This window comes from Oryctolagus cuniculus, chromosome 5, assembly GCF_051225735.1.
Source record: "Oryctolagus cuniculus isolate XC-2025 breed Fujian yellow rabbit chromosome 5, ASM5122573v1, whole genome shotgun sequence".
Classification (NCBI taxonomy): Eukaryota; Metazoa; Chordata; class Mammalia; order Lagomorpha; family Leporidae; genus Oryctolagus; species Oryctolagus cuniculus.
Window position 1 is genome coordinate 108,877,395 of NC_142871.1, and position 12,319 is coordinate 108,889,713.

The 12,319-nt window shown below is 38.1% G+C and overlaps 1 protein-coding gene across 7 annotated transcripts in view; it reads right to left on the minus strand.

Annotated features, from left to right (window-relative positions):
• Positions 1-3,818: 3,818 nt before the first annotated feature.
• The window catches only part of PHF3 (PHD finger protein 3), an 85,329-nt gene continuing 76,828 nt past the window's right edge, over positions 3,819-12,319 (minus strand). For 6 of the 7 annotated variants that reach the window (XM_008263079.5, XM_008263082.5, XM_051854610.3 and 3 more), the window contains 4 exons: positions 12,101-12,248; positions 10,155-10,244; positions 6,885-7,080; positions 3,819-6,679 (listed from right to left, as the gene is read on the minus strand). In XM_008263079.5, the coding sequence (XP_008261301.4) occupies positions 4,554-6,679; positions 6,885-7,080; positions 10,155-10,244; positions 12,101-12,248 (2,560 nt within the window). In that variant the 3' untranslated portion in view covers positions 3,819-4,553. Of the gene's footprint in view, positions 6,680-6,884; positions 7,081-7,919; positions 8,490-10,154; positions 10,245-12,100; positions 12,249-12,319 lie in introns of those variants that run through there. The other variant, XM_089333076.1, reaches the window with a different exon arrangement.

A 12,319-nucleotide genomic window follows, 5' to 3' on the forward strand; every position in this document is an offset into this window, starting at 1 on the left:
AGCTGATACAACCCAATGTTAAAGATCTGGTTCCTTGTAAAGCACGCATAAATACACTTATAATCAATTCACATACTTCTTTAAAAAACAGCTACATTAAAACTCAGCAACAACAGTGTGCCTGCCTATTAAGTAGTTTGTACATGGTCATATATATACTTTAACACCTGCTTATACCCAAGGTGGTTAACTTTCTTCAGTTTGTTCTCCATTGTTGGTATCATTTTTTGTAAATTTTCAATATATACTTACCATGGTTTTTGATGTTCTGATTCCAAAAATTTAAAATTTCTTAGTTCACCAATAACTAAGCAACAGGAGTTAACAGCAGTGGTAGGTAAACTAATGGTGTCTCTATCAGAATCCTTGGAACTGTACATAGGTTACATGGCAAAAGGAAATTAAGGTCAGAGATAAAATTAAGGTTATTCATCAGGTGACCTTAAAATAGGAAGATTACTTTGGATGGGTCCAATGTAATCACAAACTGGGTCCTTAGAAGTGAAAGAGGAAATCAGAACCAAGGGTCACAGTTGGTACCATGAGAAAGACTGGGCCCCATGCTGCTTGCTTTAAACTAGAGAGAAAGGGCCCAAGAGCCAAGAAAAGTGGTGTCCTCTGGATGCTAATCGGTTAAGGCAATGGTTTCCACCCGCTTCCAATCCCATACCAACAAAGCCACCAGAAAAGAAACACACCCTGCTGACATCTTGATCTAACCAGATAGATCCACGTCAGACTTCTATCTACAGAGCTTTAAGATAATAAATTTGGAAGTCAGCCAATAAATTTGCAATAACAGCAAAAGAAAACCAGTAAAAAAAAAAAAAAAAAGGAAAATTAGAATTTGATTAAACTTCGCAAATCTATATAAAAGCAATCACATCTTTGCTCATGCCTCCTGGTGCACTTTGAGGTGGGCTGCTCGGTTAAGGGTTTTGGCCAGGTTGGCATTATGGGAAGAAAAGACTTAACCTTTAAGTGTTACTTTCCAAGCATATGAATTTTGCTTTGGCTGCAGCAGACTAATCTCAGACAAATTTTCAACTAAGTTTCAGTTTCCTTGGGTCTCAGATAAGCATTCACCTTTCAAGGCTGACCTAGGTTTATATAAAGTGCTTTAAACAAGGCTTAGCACAAAGGGCTTCAGAGGCTTTCTTACTGCCACAAGGCTTCACAGGTATTAAGACAACCTGACACATTCTAGTTAATACAAGTATGAATAAGATGGTTCTAATTTTTTTAAATGTCAAACTTTTCTTAAAGAGTGCCTTTTTCTTAAAATGGGAGAAACTGAAAGATGAAATTCATGTACTTATTTAAAAACTAGTCATATGTGGGACTTCAAGACTGAGAACAGCTTTGGATGTACTACTTACAGAAAACCTTTATTATCTTCCCTTTCCTTCCATGCAAGAAAAACTTTAAATATGGCCATACTTTCTCTTCTCTCCACAATATTTCAACCAGGGGTTAAGATGCGTGGTTCAAACATGTAGTCGCACTGCAGCCCTTGATGATCACTAACAGGAGGCAATGTGGGCCTTAAATATTTTAAATGCATGTATCAAAATTCAATGGTAGGACGAAATTTAACAGTAAGCATCACAACGGTATGTTTAAGAATTAACTAAGAAATTGGCCGGCGCCGCGGCTCACTAGGCTAATCCTCTGCCTGCAGCGCCAGCACACTGGGTTCTAGTCCCAGTCGGGGCGCCAGATTCTGTCCCGGTTGCCCCTCTTCCAGGCCAGCTCTCTGCTGTGGCCCGGGAGTGCAGTGGATGATGGCCCAAGTCCTTGGGCCCTGCACCCACATGGGAGACCAGGAGAAGCACCTGGCTCCTGGCTTCGGATCAGCGCGGTGCGCCGGTCGCTGCAGCCATTGAGGGGTGACCCAACATTAAAGGAAGACCTTTCTCTCTCTCTCTCTCACTGTCCACTCTGCCTGTCAAAAACAAAAGAATTAACTAAGAAGTTTTCAAAAACTAACTTAAAAGATACTTAAAATTCATTAACCCAATTTTTTTCACCTGTACCTTGCAAAAAGGTATCTACTGTCTCATCAATTTCCTATACCAGGTAAGTCAGTAAAAGCAGATTTACTGACAATATACACACTTGAAATTAAAACAAAACCCTGACAAAAGATCACTTCAGGTTCTGTCTGGCGAATTCTTTTCACCTTAGAAGTTACAGGGGGTCGGCACCTGCAACACTGGCATCCCACTTGGGCACCAGATCATGTCGCAGCTGTTCCACTGCAGATTCAGCTCCTTGCTAATGGCTTGGGGAAAAAGCCATGAAATATGGCTTACGTTCTTGGGTCCTACTACACACATGGGAGAACTGGAAGCAGCTCTTGACTTCAGCCTGGCCAAGCCCTCTTGTGGCCACCTGCAGAGTGAACCAGCTGATAGAAGACCTCTCTCCCTCTTTCTCTGTAACCATTACTTTCAAATAAGTAAATATATATTTTTTAAGAAAGTTAATTTACAGATGAAAAGTAGATCAAAGTTAAATAGAACTAAAATAAAATTCCCCTATTACAAACTTTTAAAAATATTTAGTTCTGAATTTCTACTTTCACAGTAGCAAAACTAAATGGGTTTCAAAATCTATTTTAGGAGCTAATGCTGGGGCCGGTGCTGCGGTGTAGGCAAGTGCTGCCTGCAGCACTGGCATCCAATACGGGCCCCGGTTCGTCCTGGCTACTCCACTTCAGATCCAGCTCTCTGGGAAAGCAGTGGAGGACGCCTCAAGTCCTTGGGCCCCTGCAACCACAAAGGAGACCCAAGTTCCTGGCTCCTGACTTCAGACAGGCCTAGCTCTGGCCATTGCAGCTGTTTGGAGAGTAAAACCAGCAGATGAAAGATTTCTGTCTCTCCAATGCTTTCAAATAAATTGACTTAAAAAAGAAAAAAAGCTGATGTTTAGCTTAGTGATTAAGACATCCACATCAGAGTTCTGGATCCTGACACACTTCCTGCTAAAGCAGACCAACGCAGCAGTGATGGTTCAAATAATTGGGTTCCTGCACAAACATAGTAGACTTGGATTGCACTCCCAGTCTCAGCTTTAGCCCTGGCCCAAGCCCCACTGTTGTGGACATTTGGGGAGTGAACCAGCAGATGGGAGCTTGTTCTCTGCTTATCAAATAAAGATTTTTTTTTTAAAAAAACACTATTCTAAATCTAATCTTTTTAATCTTTAAGAAAACAATCTTCATAATTTTGTGGAGTTATATTTTTCTTCATTAGTACACGTTAAGTTTACATAGTAGTTCTCTTTTTGCAGGGGGGGGGGAGGAACACAAGTGGCAGCATCATTTGGTAGCTGTTTTAAATTATAGCCATCAATACAGCATGTATTTTAGGGTATAAATTACTTTGGATGAACAATAGCAGCTGTGTGCTTTCAAGTAAAATTAGCATATACTACAAAAAACGTACGACTAATTACACTATGTTTTACAAAACGATTCAAAACATGTTCTCTAAAACAAATCCTGTGGTCTTTCAATGATTACTGAGTCAGACCACCAAATTTTGATGGTGTTTAAGTTTTCAGAAACACCTTTAACATGGGTTTCAGATGCACTTTTCAATGGTAGTTCTAAACTCTAGCCTCTTTAGAACTACATGATTTATCTCAGTCTACAATCTAAGATACTTTTTAAAAATTACTTTTCCCCTCATCTAATGCCTGCCACAGATTGCCATGTTGTGTGTTCTTGGCTAAGAGAAGAACAATATCTGAAAGTAATTAAAGCTTTAAAGAAGAAATTATTTACTACTCAATTTCAAACCACACACACAAAATAGGTGAGAAATTCTTTTATCATATTTAGAATCAAAATATCCCTTAAAATATTTACATTTTACAGTAAAAAGGATAGCAAAACACAAGACCATGTACAAGCTTAAGTATTCAAGTTTCTGAAAAGCCAAAAATGAAAAAGAAAATAATGGCCTACCACAAAAGCTGTAGTATATGGTAATAAATGCCTTCCTTGAGTGCAGATAAAGCAAGAAATATAATCCTTGGGCTTCTGATTCTTGGTCAAAAACTGTTCAACTAGTGATTAGTATCATCTGATTATGAAGTCACTTGGCTTTTTGTTGCTCCTCTACAGTTTCTTTAAAAACAGTGCAATTTCAAACAAAAGTACAGAGCACACATTACTCTCAAATTAGTCATTATATAAAGGACATTCACTAGAGGCAGTAAATATATTCCGTAGTTAACCATATTTACCAATTAAGGAATAAAACTAAAATTTCTAAGCCTTTATTGCATATTAATAAAACAAATCTTTGAATATACAGCAATGTAAAACTTTAAAAAATATTAAATTCCTATAACTAGGTACAGTCGGTATGAAGGATGATGAGCACTGGTACAGAGCACTCTGCACCAACACAGGATTTATTGTTCTGCAAACCACCAATAGTAAAAATGTAAAAGATGGCACAATCCGAGCAGGCAATCTCATATAGTTTTTAAGATACAACATTTAAGTTATTTAAATGTAATCCTAAAGCAGCCTGCAAATTTTACCTTTTGCTTTTAGCTCTGTCTGTGTGGTCCCTATCTTTGTAATATCTGTCTCTGTCCTTTTCTCCAGAACTATGTTTATTTTTCTCTCGTTCTTTGTCCTTGTCATGGTCATCATTTTTAGGTTTTTCTGGTTTCTTGTCTACATTCCTGACATCTCTGCTTGCTTTTCCATCAGCCCCTCGATCACCATGTGATAGCCGGGCCCTGTCTTTATCTTTGTGTCCTTCCTCCCTTTTTCTGTCTCTGTCCTTGTCTTGGCTTCTGTCTCTGCGTCTGTGCCTTTCAGACTCTTGCTCCCATTCCTTTTCATGTCGCTCTCTTTTCAAGTGGTGTGAATCACTGTAGAATCTCTGGCGGTCCCCTTTGCCCCTATTAAATGGCCTATCCAGTTGCTGTTGGTCTTGCCTACCCCAAGGGTCACTATGCCGCCTTTCTGGTCTCCGGATGTCTTTAACTTGGTAAAAATTTTGTGGGCTCATATACCTTGATGCTTGTGAAAGGGGACCCATCATTCGTTGTGGCTGGCCTGGGAGATGAACAGGTGGCCAAGGAACCATGGGGTTTTGAGAAAAGCCAAAGCCTGGAGGGGGAAGTAACGGAGGTGGCAAATGTGGTGGAAATCCAAACATGTTTTGTGGGGGAAAATTAGGAGGTCCCGGAAATGGAAATCCAGGGGGACTAGACTTGAGATGCTGAAGGTTGGGCTGCTGTGGTCTCATGGGTGAGAAGTTTGCACTTGTTCTGGGGCTGGTGCTTCTCGAAGCAAAGTTGATACTTTTAGGAGGAAATTCTGGTGGACCCGTGTTTCCAACTTCAAAATGAGATGTTGCTGCAGCTGGTCCTCTTCGAAATGGGTGCACAGTTTCAATATTTTGCATTAAAATATCCTCTTGTAAGGGTTTTGTCTGCTCAGTTTGGGAAGCGTGTACGTTTTCTGCAGAAGTTGAGTTTTGTTCAACCTTTGAATCATCACTCTGCTGAACACATGCATTTTTCTCTGCAGAAGACAATTTTTCTTCTACATTGTTTTGCTCTGTTAAATGCTCCTTGTTGTGTGACAGAGCAGGCAGGGTGCTTTTTTCTCCATTCCGGCAACTATCCCCGTCTTTGCTTTCTGAAGCAGTTACCTGCTGGTTTCGTCCTGCTGCTTGCCTAGGATCCCTTTTCAGGTTGATAAACTGTGGGGACCTTGTTGCATTAGCAGCAAGGTTTTCACTGCAACTCACATTACCATCTATGCTTCCTTTCCCTACATTAGATCTACATGGAGAATTAGTATTTGAAGTCCGATTATCTTGTGAAGTATTTTCTTGATCTTGGGGCAGCTGTCTTTTTAATGTTCTCTCTTTATTCTCCAGTGTTTCCTCCTGTTTAGACTGAATTGATAAATTTGTTAAGAATGCTTCTGTGGAAACATCTGGTGGTTTACCTCTAAGACTAAGACTTGTCAAAGGCCCTGGAGAAATGGAAGAGGACCCTACTACCGATGTTTCTTCCCCTATTACTACTGAATTACCTGTGGGTTCTGAAACATTATCGCCTTTAACTTTTACTTCCTTGGCTTCACCATCAGTTACTTCTATTTTATCTATTTTCTCTGCTTTTGGATTGGTTTGCTCATTTATAAATGGAATTTCCTTCAGAGTGTTTTGCTCTACCCCTGACTGAGTCTGCTCGTACACTTGACCAGTGGTACCCAAAAGGCTTTGAAGTATATCATCCACAGGAAGAGGTTTATTTGCTAATTCCAGAGTAGAAGGTTGATTTTCCCAGCCAATCAAAACCCCAGGAAGGAATCTTAAAGGTTTTGGTGGCTCCTGCTTGGCAACTTCCATTAAAGGTTCAATTGTTGCTGGAAGGTCTTCCTGAAGAGTCTGTTGAGGCTTATTTCGCTGTTTGTGTAATATAGTCGTAAAAGAATTAAAAAAGTCATTTTCCTCCTCTGGCGTTTCCTCAGTAGAAACTTCTATTTTACTTTTTTTATCAGGTGGCAATGCTACTGGGACACTTTCAGGAGTCTCAGCTGTATGACTAGTAGTACTAGCACTAGCGCTATGCTGCCTCTTCAGTTTCTGACGAATAATTAAGCCCAACAATAGATTAGGTCTATGCAGTTCAAGCCCTGTATAAAACCAAAAACAGAAAGTCATTTTCAATCATTATATAATGGTAAAATTTTGTACCTAGATTATAAGCTATAAAGGAGGAACCTGCCCAGTTTAGGCCATCTCTAATAGGCCAGATCCCAAAAAAGAACAGTTGCCAGTCTTTTCACTCCAGTCCCACTTCCCACTTTATATTATCTTAGTATTAAAATATATACCTACCTGGTCCATCAAAAGGCACAAGAGGGTGTGGAATTTTATCTGTAGCACCCAAAGGAATAAGGTACATATCTTTAACCTGCTTCATATTATTGGCAGCTACTCCATAGCGCTTTCTGCTACTGAAGTATGCAAAAAGTAAAGTATAAGAAATTTGATCTTCTTCCGTTACTGGTGTGAATCGAACCACACAAATTTCCTATTCAAGAAAATAACAAACAGCTGTTTAAAATAATAACCTAAAGAACAGTTTGATTTTTAAATATTTCCTCAATTATACTGAATTTTTTAATGACAGTTACCAACCAAGGTTTGCCAACATAAATACAGATAATAGTAAAAGGAAGCAAGCCTTAAGAAAAAATCTTGCTGATCCATTGATAGGCTTTCCAGAAGAAACTGTATCCCAGGGGAATTAATGAATTTATTCAAAGTGACATTAATTTTCAGTGGCATGGATGATGCTGAAATCCAAGTATTTTGACATCAACACTATACCCGAATTTCCAATGCTATGACCTCCTCAAAAGCCCACCTGTGTTCTGGGCGCACAGAGAACTAATAGCACCCAATACTACCACCCAACTATGCACTTTACAGTAATCTCCCCTTATCCATGGGAGATACATTTCAAGGCCTGAAGTGGATGCCTGAAAATGGATAGGACAAATCCCTGTATATATGTGATATGTGTATGCGTGTGTTTCCCTGTACATATTTACCTATGATAAAGTTTGCTTTATAAATTAAGCATAGTAAAAGATTAATAACAATATCAAATAAGAATAACACAATGTAGTAAAATTGTCAGCATTGCTACTCTTCTAGATTGGGGCTAGTAGCAAGTAAAATAAAGGTCATTTACTATTTACAACTATTGCAATCCTTTAACAATTGACCCAACAACAGAGATAATCACCAAGGGACTAATAATTGCTAGTGTATCTGCACTGTGTATACTGGACAAAAGTATGATTTGTGTCCTGGGTGGGATGTGACAGGATGGTTCAAAATTTCATCAAGATACTCAGAACAGCACACAATTAAAACTTGTTTTTATTTCTAGAATTTTCCATTCAATATTTTCAGACCAGGTTTGATCTCAAGTAACTAAAACCAAAGACAGTAAAACCACAGTTATGGAAGGGGCTACTACACACACAAAAGATATAAGGCCACTGAATTTAGGAATAAAGGGAATGAGTAAAAAGCCTTCAAATACACAAAAATGATAAAACTTACAAAGCCATTTGGCTTACTTGGAATTTTTTTGTTGTTTGCAAGACAAACAAAAAAAGACAGTCCTAACTCAGTATCAATTTATAAGTATGAAGAAATGTACAAATTTTTATGAAGGTATACAGTTAAGATGAGAAGAACCAGATTTGCTGCAAAAGCCTAAATTTGATACAAACTCAAAAAATATATATATAAATAAGCTTGACTACAGCTCTACTTCATACAAATGTCTGTCAGTTAAACAGCCCTACTTTACATTAAAATCCATCACAGATTGAGCATCTCTAATGTGAAAATCCAAACTGCTCCAAAACGTTAACTTTTGAGCACTGACAGGATTCCACCATCTGACATCAAGTGACGGGTGCACTAAAAAGATGTAAAATTACAGGCTCTGTGTAAAACGTGTATATACTCAACCTATATTAGTAACAACCTTTATAGTGTTTAAGTCAGTCCAGTTTGAAAGTATACTATAAAGTAATGCGCAGTAAAATACGGCTAGACTGAAGCATGAATCCTAAAATGTCCAAGAATAATACTTCCTATTTTATTATCATGACAAAGCGACAGCAAATAGTGCTTGAGTTTATATTCTAACAGTATATCAATTTTAATTCTAACAAATATTAGCTTCTCAGCTTAAGATCATCCAGTTGTGATGACTCAAAAACAAAATCTACAGACTTCTAGAGAAATGGTAAATTAAGAAATCTTGGCTGGCGCCACGGCTCAATAGGCTAATCCTCCACCTAGCGGCGCTGGCACACCGGGTTCTAGTCCCGGTCAGGGCACCAGATTCTGTCCCGGTTGCCCCTCTTCCAGGCCAGCTCTCTGCTATGGCCCGGGAGTGCGGTGGAGGATGGCCCAAGTGCTTGGGCCCTGCACCCCATGGGAGACCAGGAGAAGCACCTGGCTCCTGCCTTCGGATCAGCGCGGTGCGCCGGCCACAGCGCGCCAGCCATGGCGGCCATTGGAGGATGAACCAACGGCAAAAGGAAGACCTTTCTCTCTGTCTCTCTCTCTCACTGTCCACTCTGCCTGTAAAAAAAAAAAAAAAAAAAAAAAAAGAAAGAAAAAAGAAATCTTCACTCATTCAACATTAATTTATTGAATACCTATAATACATGTTAGATTCCTTCAGAGGGAAAACAATTTCTTTCAATGATTACATTTTCTTGTATAATACTGTTGTATGAGTTTCTAAATGACAGACAATATGCAGGAAAAGAAAACCATGATACGGGTAACCAATTATCCCTCAGTATCTATGCTCCTCCTTTCTTCCCAGTATGAAGAATAGCCCTTAACTTTTAGCTGAGCACATACCTTGCAACAGAATATCCCTCCCAGCTTCCCTACCAACTTTGTAGGCTATATTACTAAGTTACAGCTAAGCACACCTAAAGAAAATAAAGTGATGACTGCAATCTCTTAAGTCCTGCCCTTAAAACAATGAGACTGGCATTGCTCCTTTATTCTCATTTGGTACTAATGAGTCAATTTTGACCATGTTTGACTGCTGAGGGTGACACTATTAGAAATAGCAAAATATCAAGAAAGGAGTCTGGTTCCTGAATAATCCTACAGATTCATAGCAACCTAATGACCCTGAACAACTGAAAATAAAGAAAACAAATGTTTCTATTTAATGAGCCACCATAGTTTACAACGTCTTTGTTGTAAATGCTTAGTTGTGCCCTAACAAAAACACATGTTTGTAACTGAAGCAAGGCAAAATTCCAGTGTGGATTTCAATATTTACTCTAAAACATTTCTTCCAAAATAATGAGAGATTACAAAGAGAAAGCAAACAAAGAAAGGGTGATGGGGTGTGAGTGGCGGGGGAGGGATTCTGCATGCTTTGAGCCTTAGCAAATGGCTTTAGCTCAGGTTTGTAAAGTATGTTATGTAGATTCAGAATTTGTGTTGAATGCCCTCCCCAGAAAACCTTGCATTCTTCCAAAAGAACTCAGAGTAATCTACTTTCTAAACATTTTCCCATGCTAATAGAGTGAAGACAGTTTCCCTCACCTTTGTTCCTGATGCTTTTATTTTTTCCACATAATCCCAAACTGTTTGAGGTGATATCCTGCCACCTACTTGAATACTATCTGGTAGATCCTGTGGTAAAGAAGAAAAGTGATCAACATATACCAAGTCTAATACACATAATTCATAGAAATTTGGTTCTAAGTCTAATTGAAACAGTAGCACAATCTTCTTGAAAACATTAATGTACATAAAGTCAATTCAGAACTTTTAAAGTTGTATTCAGTATATTCCTATCTTTTTCATGAAGGCTGAGGAAAAATTAAAGTTACATTAAATTCAACTGTTTATATAAATTATAATATTTTATTAAGGATTTGGTACCAAACTGAAACACAAGGCTCAAGTGGAGTTCTTTTTTTCCCCCTGTTTAAAACATCACTTTATTTTGCAACAACATGGGGAGTTCTAGGAAGAAATCACATGGAAATTGTAAATTGTGGCTCAGAGAGGAAAATAATAACCGTTGAAAATGAAGAATTTCCTATTTCAAGACTTAATTCTCCTTTGAAAAAGAATTAATCCATCACAGACTAATCAAAAACTAAATTTCTAAACATATTTGTTCAAAACACCATGGTTCCATTGGACTTTTCTCCTAGAAAATTCACATTTCTGAAAATTATTTGCCAAATAAACTATATGTAAAAGAAACGTAGGTTGTCTGTAAATAAAAACAAAAATACCAAACAAGTAAACTGGTCACATTAGATAAGCAATTACACTGAATTGAACTCATTCCAAAAAAATTTCAATAAACTCCTTCCAGCCTAATCTGAAGAAAAGTAAAGTTTATGTTAGCTTTATGGAGACTGGAATACAAGTTAGGCTTTTTGAAATACTAAAAAGGATGTCTTTGAAAAACTCTGGTCTTTACAGTAGGCAAACTGAGAATGAATGAAAAAAAGGTTAATGTTAGATATGAACAAAATTACCAGCAAAATATAATCTCAATAGTAATGAAACATGTATATGCACATATTTTCCTTCTGAACACACATACACATTTCCTTAAGATAGTTCTAAAAATATCACTTTCATATTTATGAAAGTATTATAATGCTGTTTCAAGGTGTGTAGTTCCATAAATATAATGAGTCTCTTCCTGCTTCCTCAAATATAAAAGCAACATCACTGCAGCAACTATTATCACAAGTCTCATGGGACTGTCAACCAGCTGTAAAGTTTCACCGTCCAGTCTACACTATGTCCACAGTAATCCGCAGACAGAAACTATAGTCACAAAATCTAGGAAAATATAAGCAGGAGAGGAATTAGGTTATTTGCTTAGCAAGGAAAAGGCTAAATCAAAGGTCATAACCATCTCAATATTTCATGTTAAGTCTGTATTTAACAAAAACAGAACAAAAGAAAAAAAAAACTTGGATATCCATACAGACTTTGATTTTTTTTTTTTAAGATTTATTTATTTATATAAAAGAGCTGCAGAAAAAGGAGAGACAGAGATCTTTCAACTATTGGTTCACGCCCCAGATGTTGGCAATGACCAAGGCTGAGCCAGGCTGAAGCCAGGAGCTGGGAACTTCATCCAAGTCTCCCAAGCAGGCAGCAGGGCCAAAACACTTAGGCCATCTTCTGATGCTTTTTCCAGGCTAATCATTAGCAGGAAGCTGCACTGCAAGTAGAGTAACTGGGACATGAACAGGCACCCATATGGAATGCCAGTGTTGCAGGAAACAGCTTTACCTGCTATGCCATAACACCAGCCCCTCACTGATTTTTAATTCTTGAACATAGTGAAGTATAACTTGGAAAGATTATGGGACACATGGGTTTATGACTTTCACAGTACAATTTTCCTCAATTCTAAAAGTACAACTGTAGATTCCTACTTCCATTAATCAAACCATTTAAAGATCGTTGTTAATGGCAATCATGACTCAGAAACACAGAAAAGTTCACAGTACCTCTGTCAAGTATTCAGGGGAGCCAGATACTGGGTAGGCTTTGGTAACAAATTTTGCCACAGAAGGCATGTTGATAAAACCTTTCCAGATGAAGTTCAATCGAGCCAAGAAGGTGGACTCAACTTCAACAGTCCCAGGCATCTCTGGACTAAAAAATGACATTTTAAAAGTTAGTTGCCTGAAAATGAATAAATCCATTTTCTATTTAGTCATCAATAA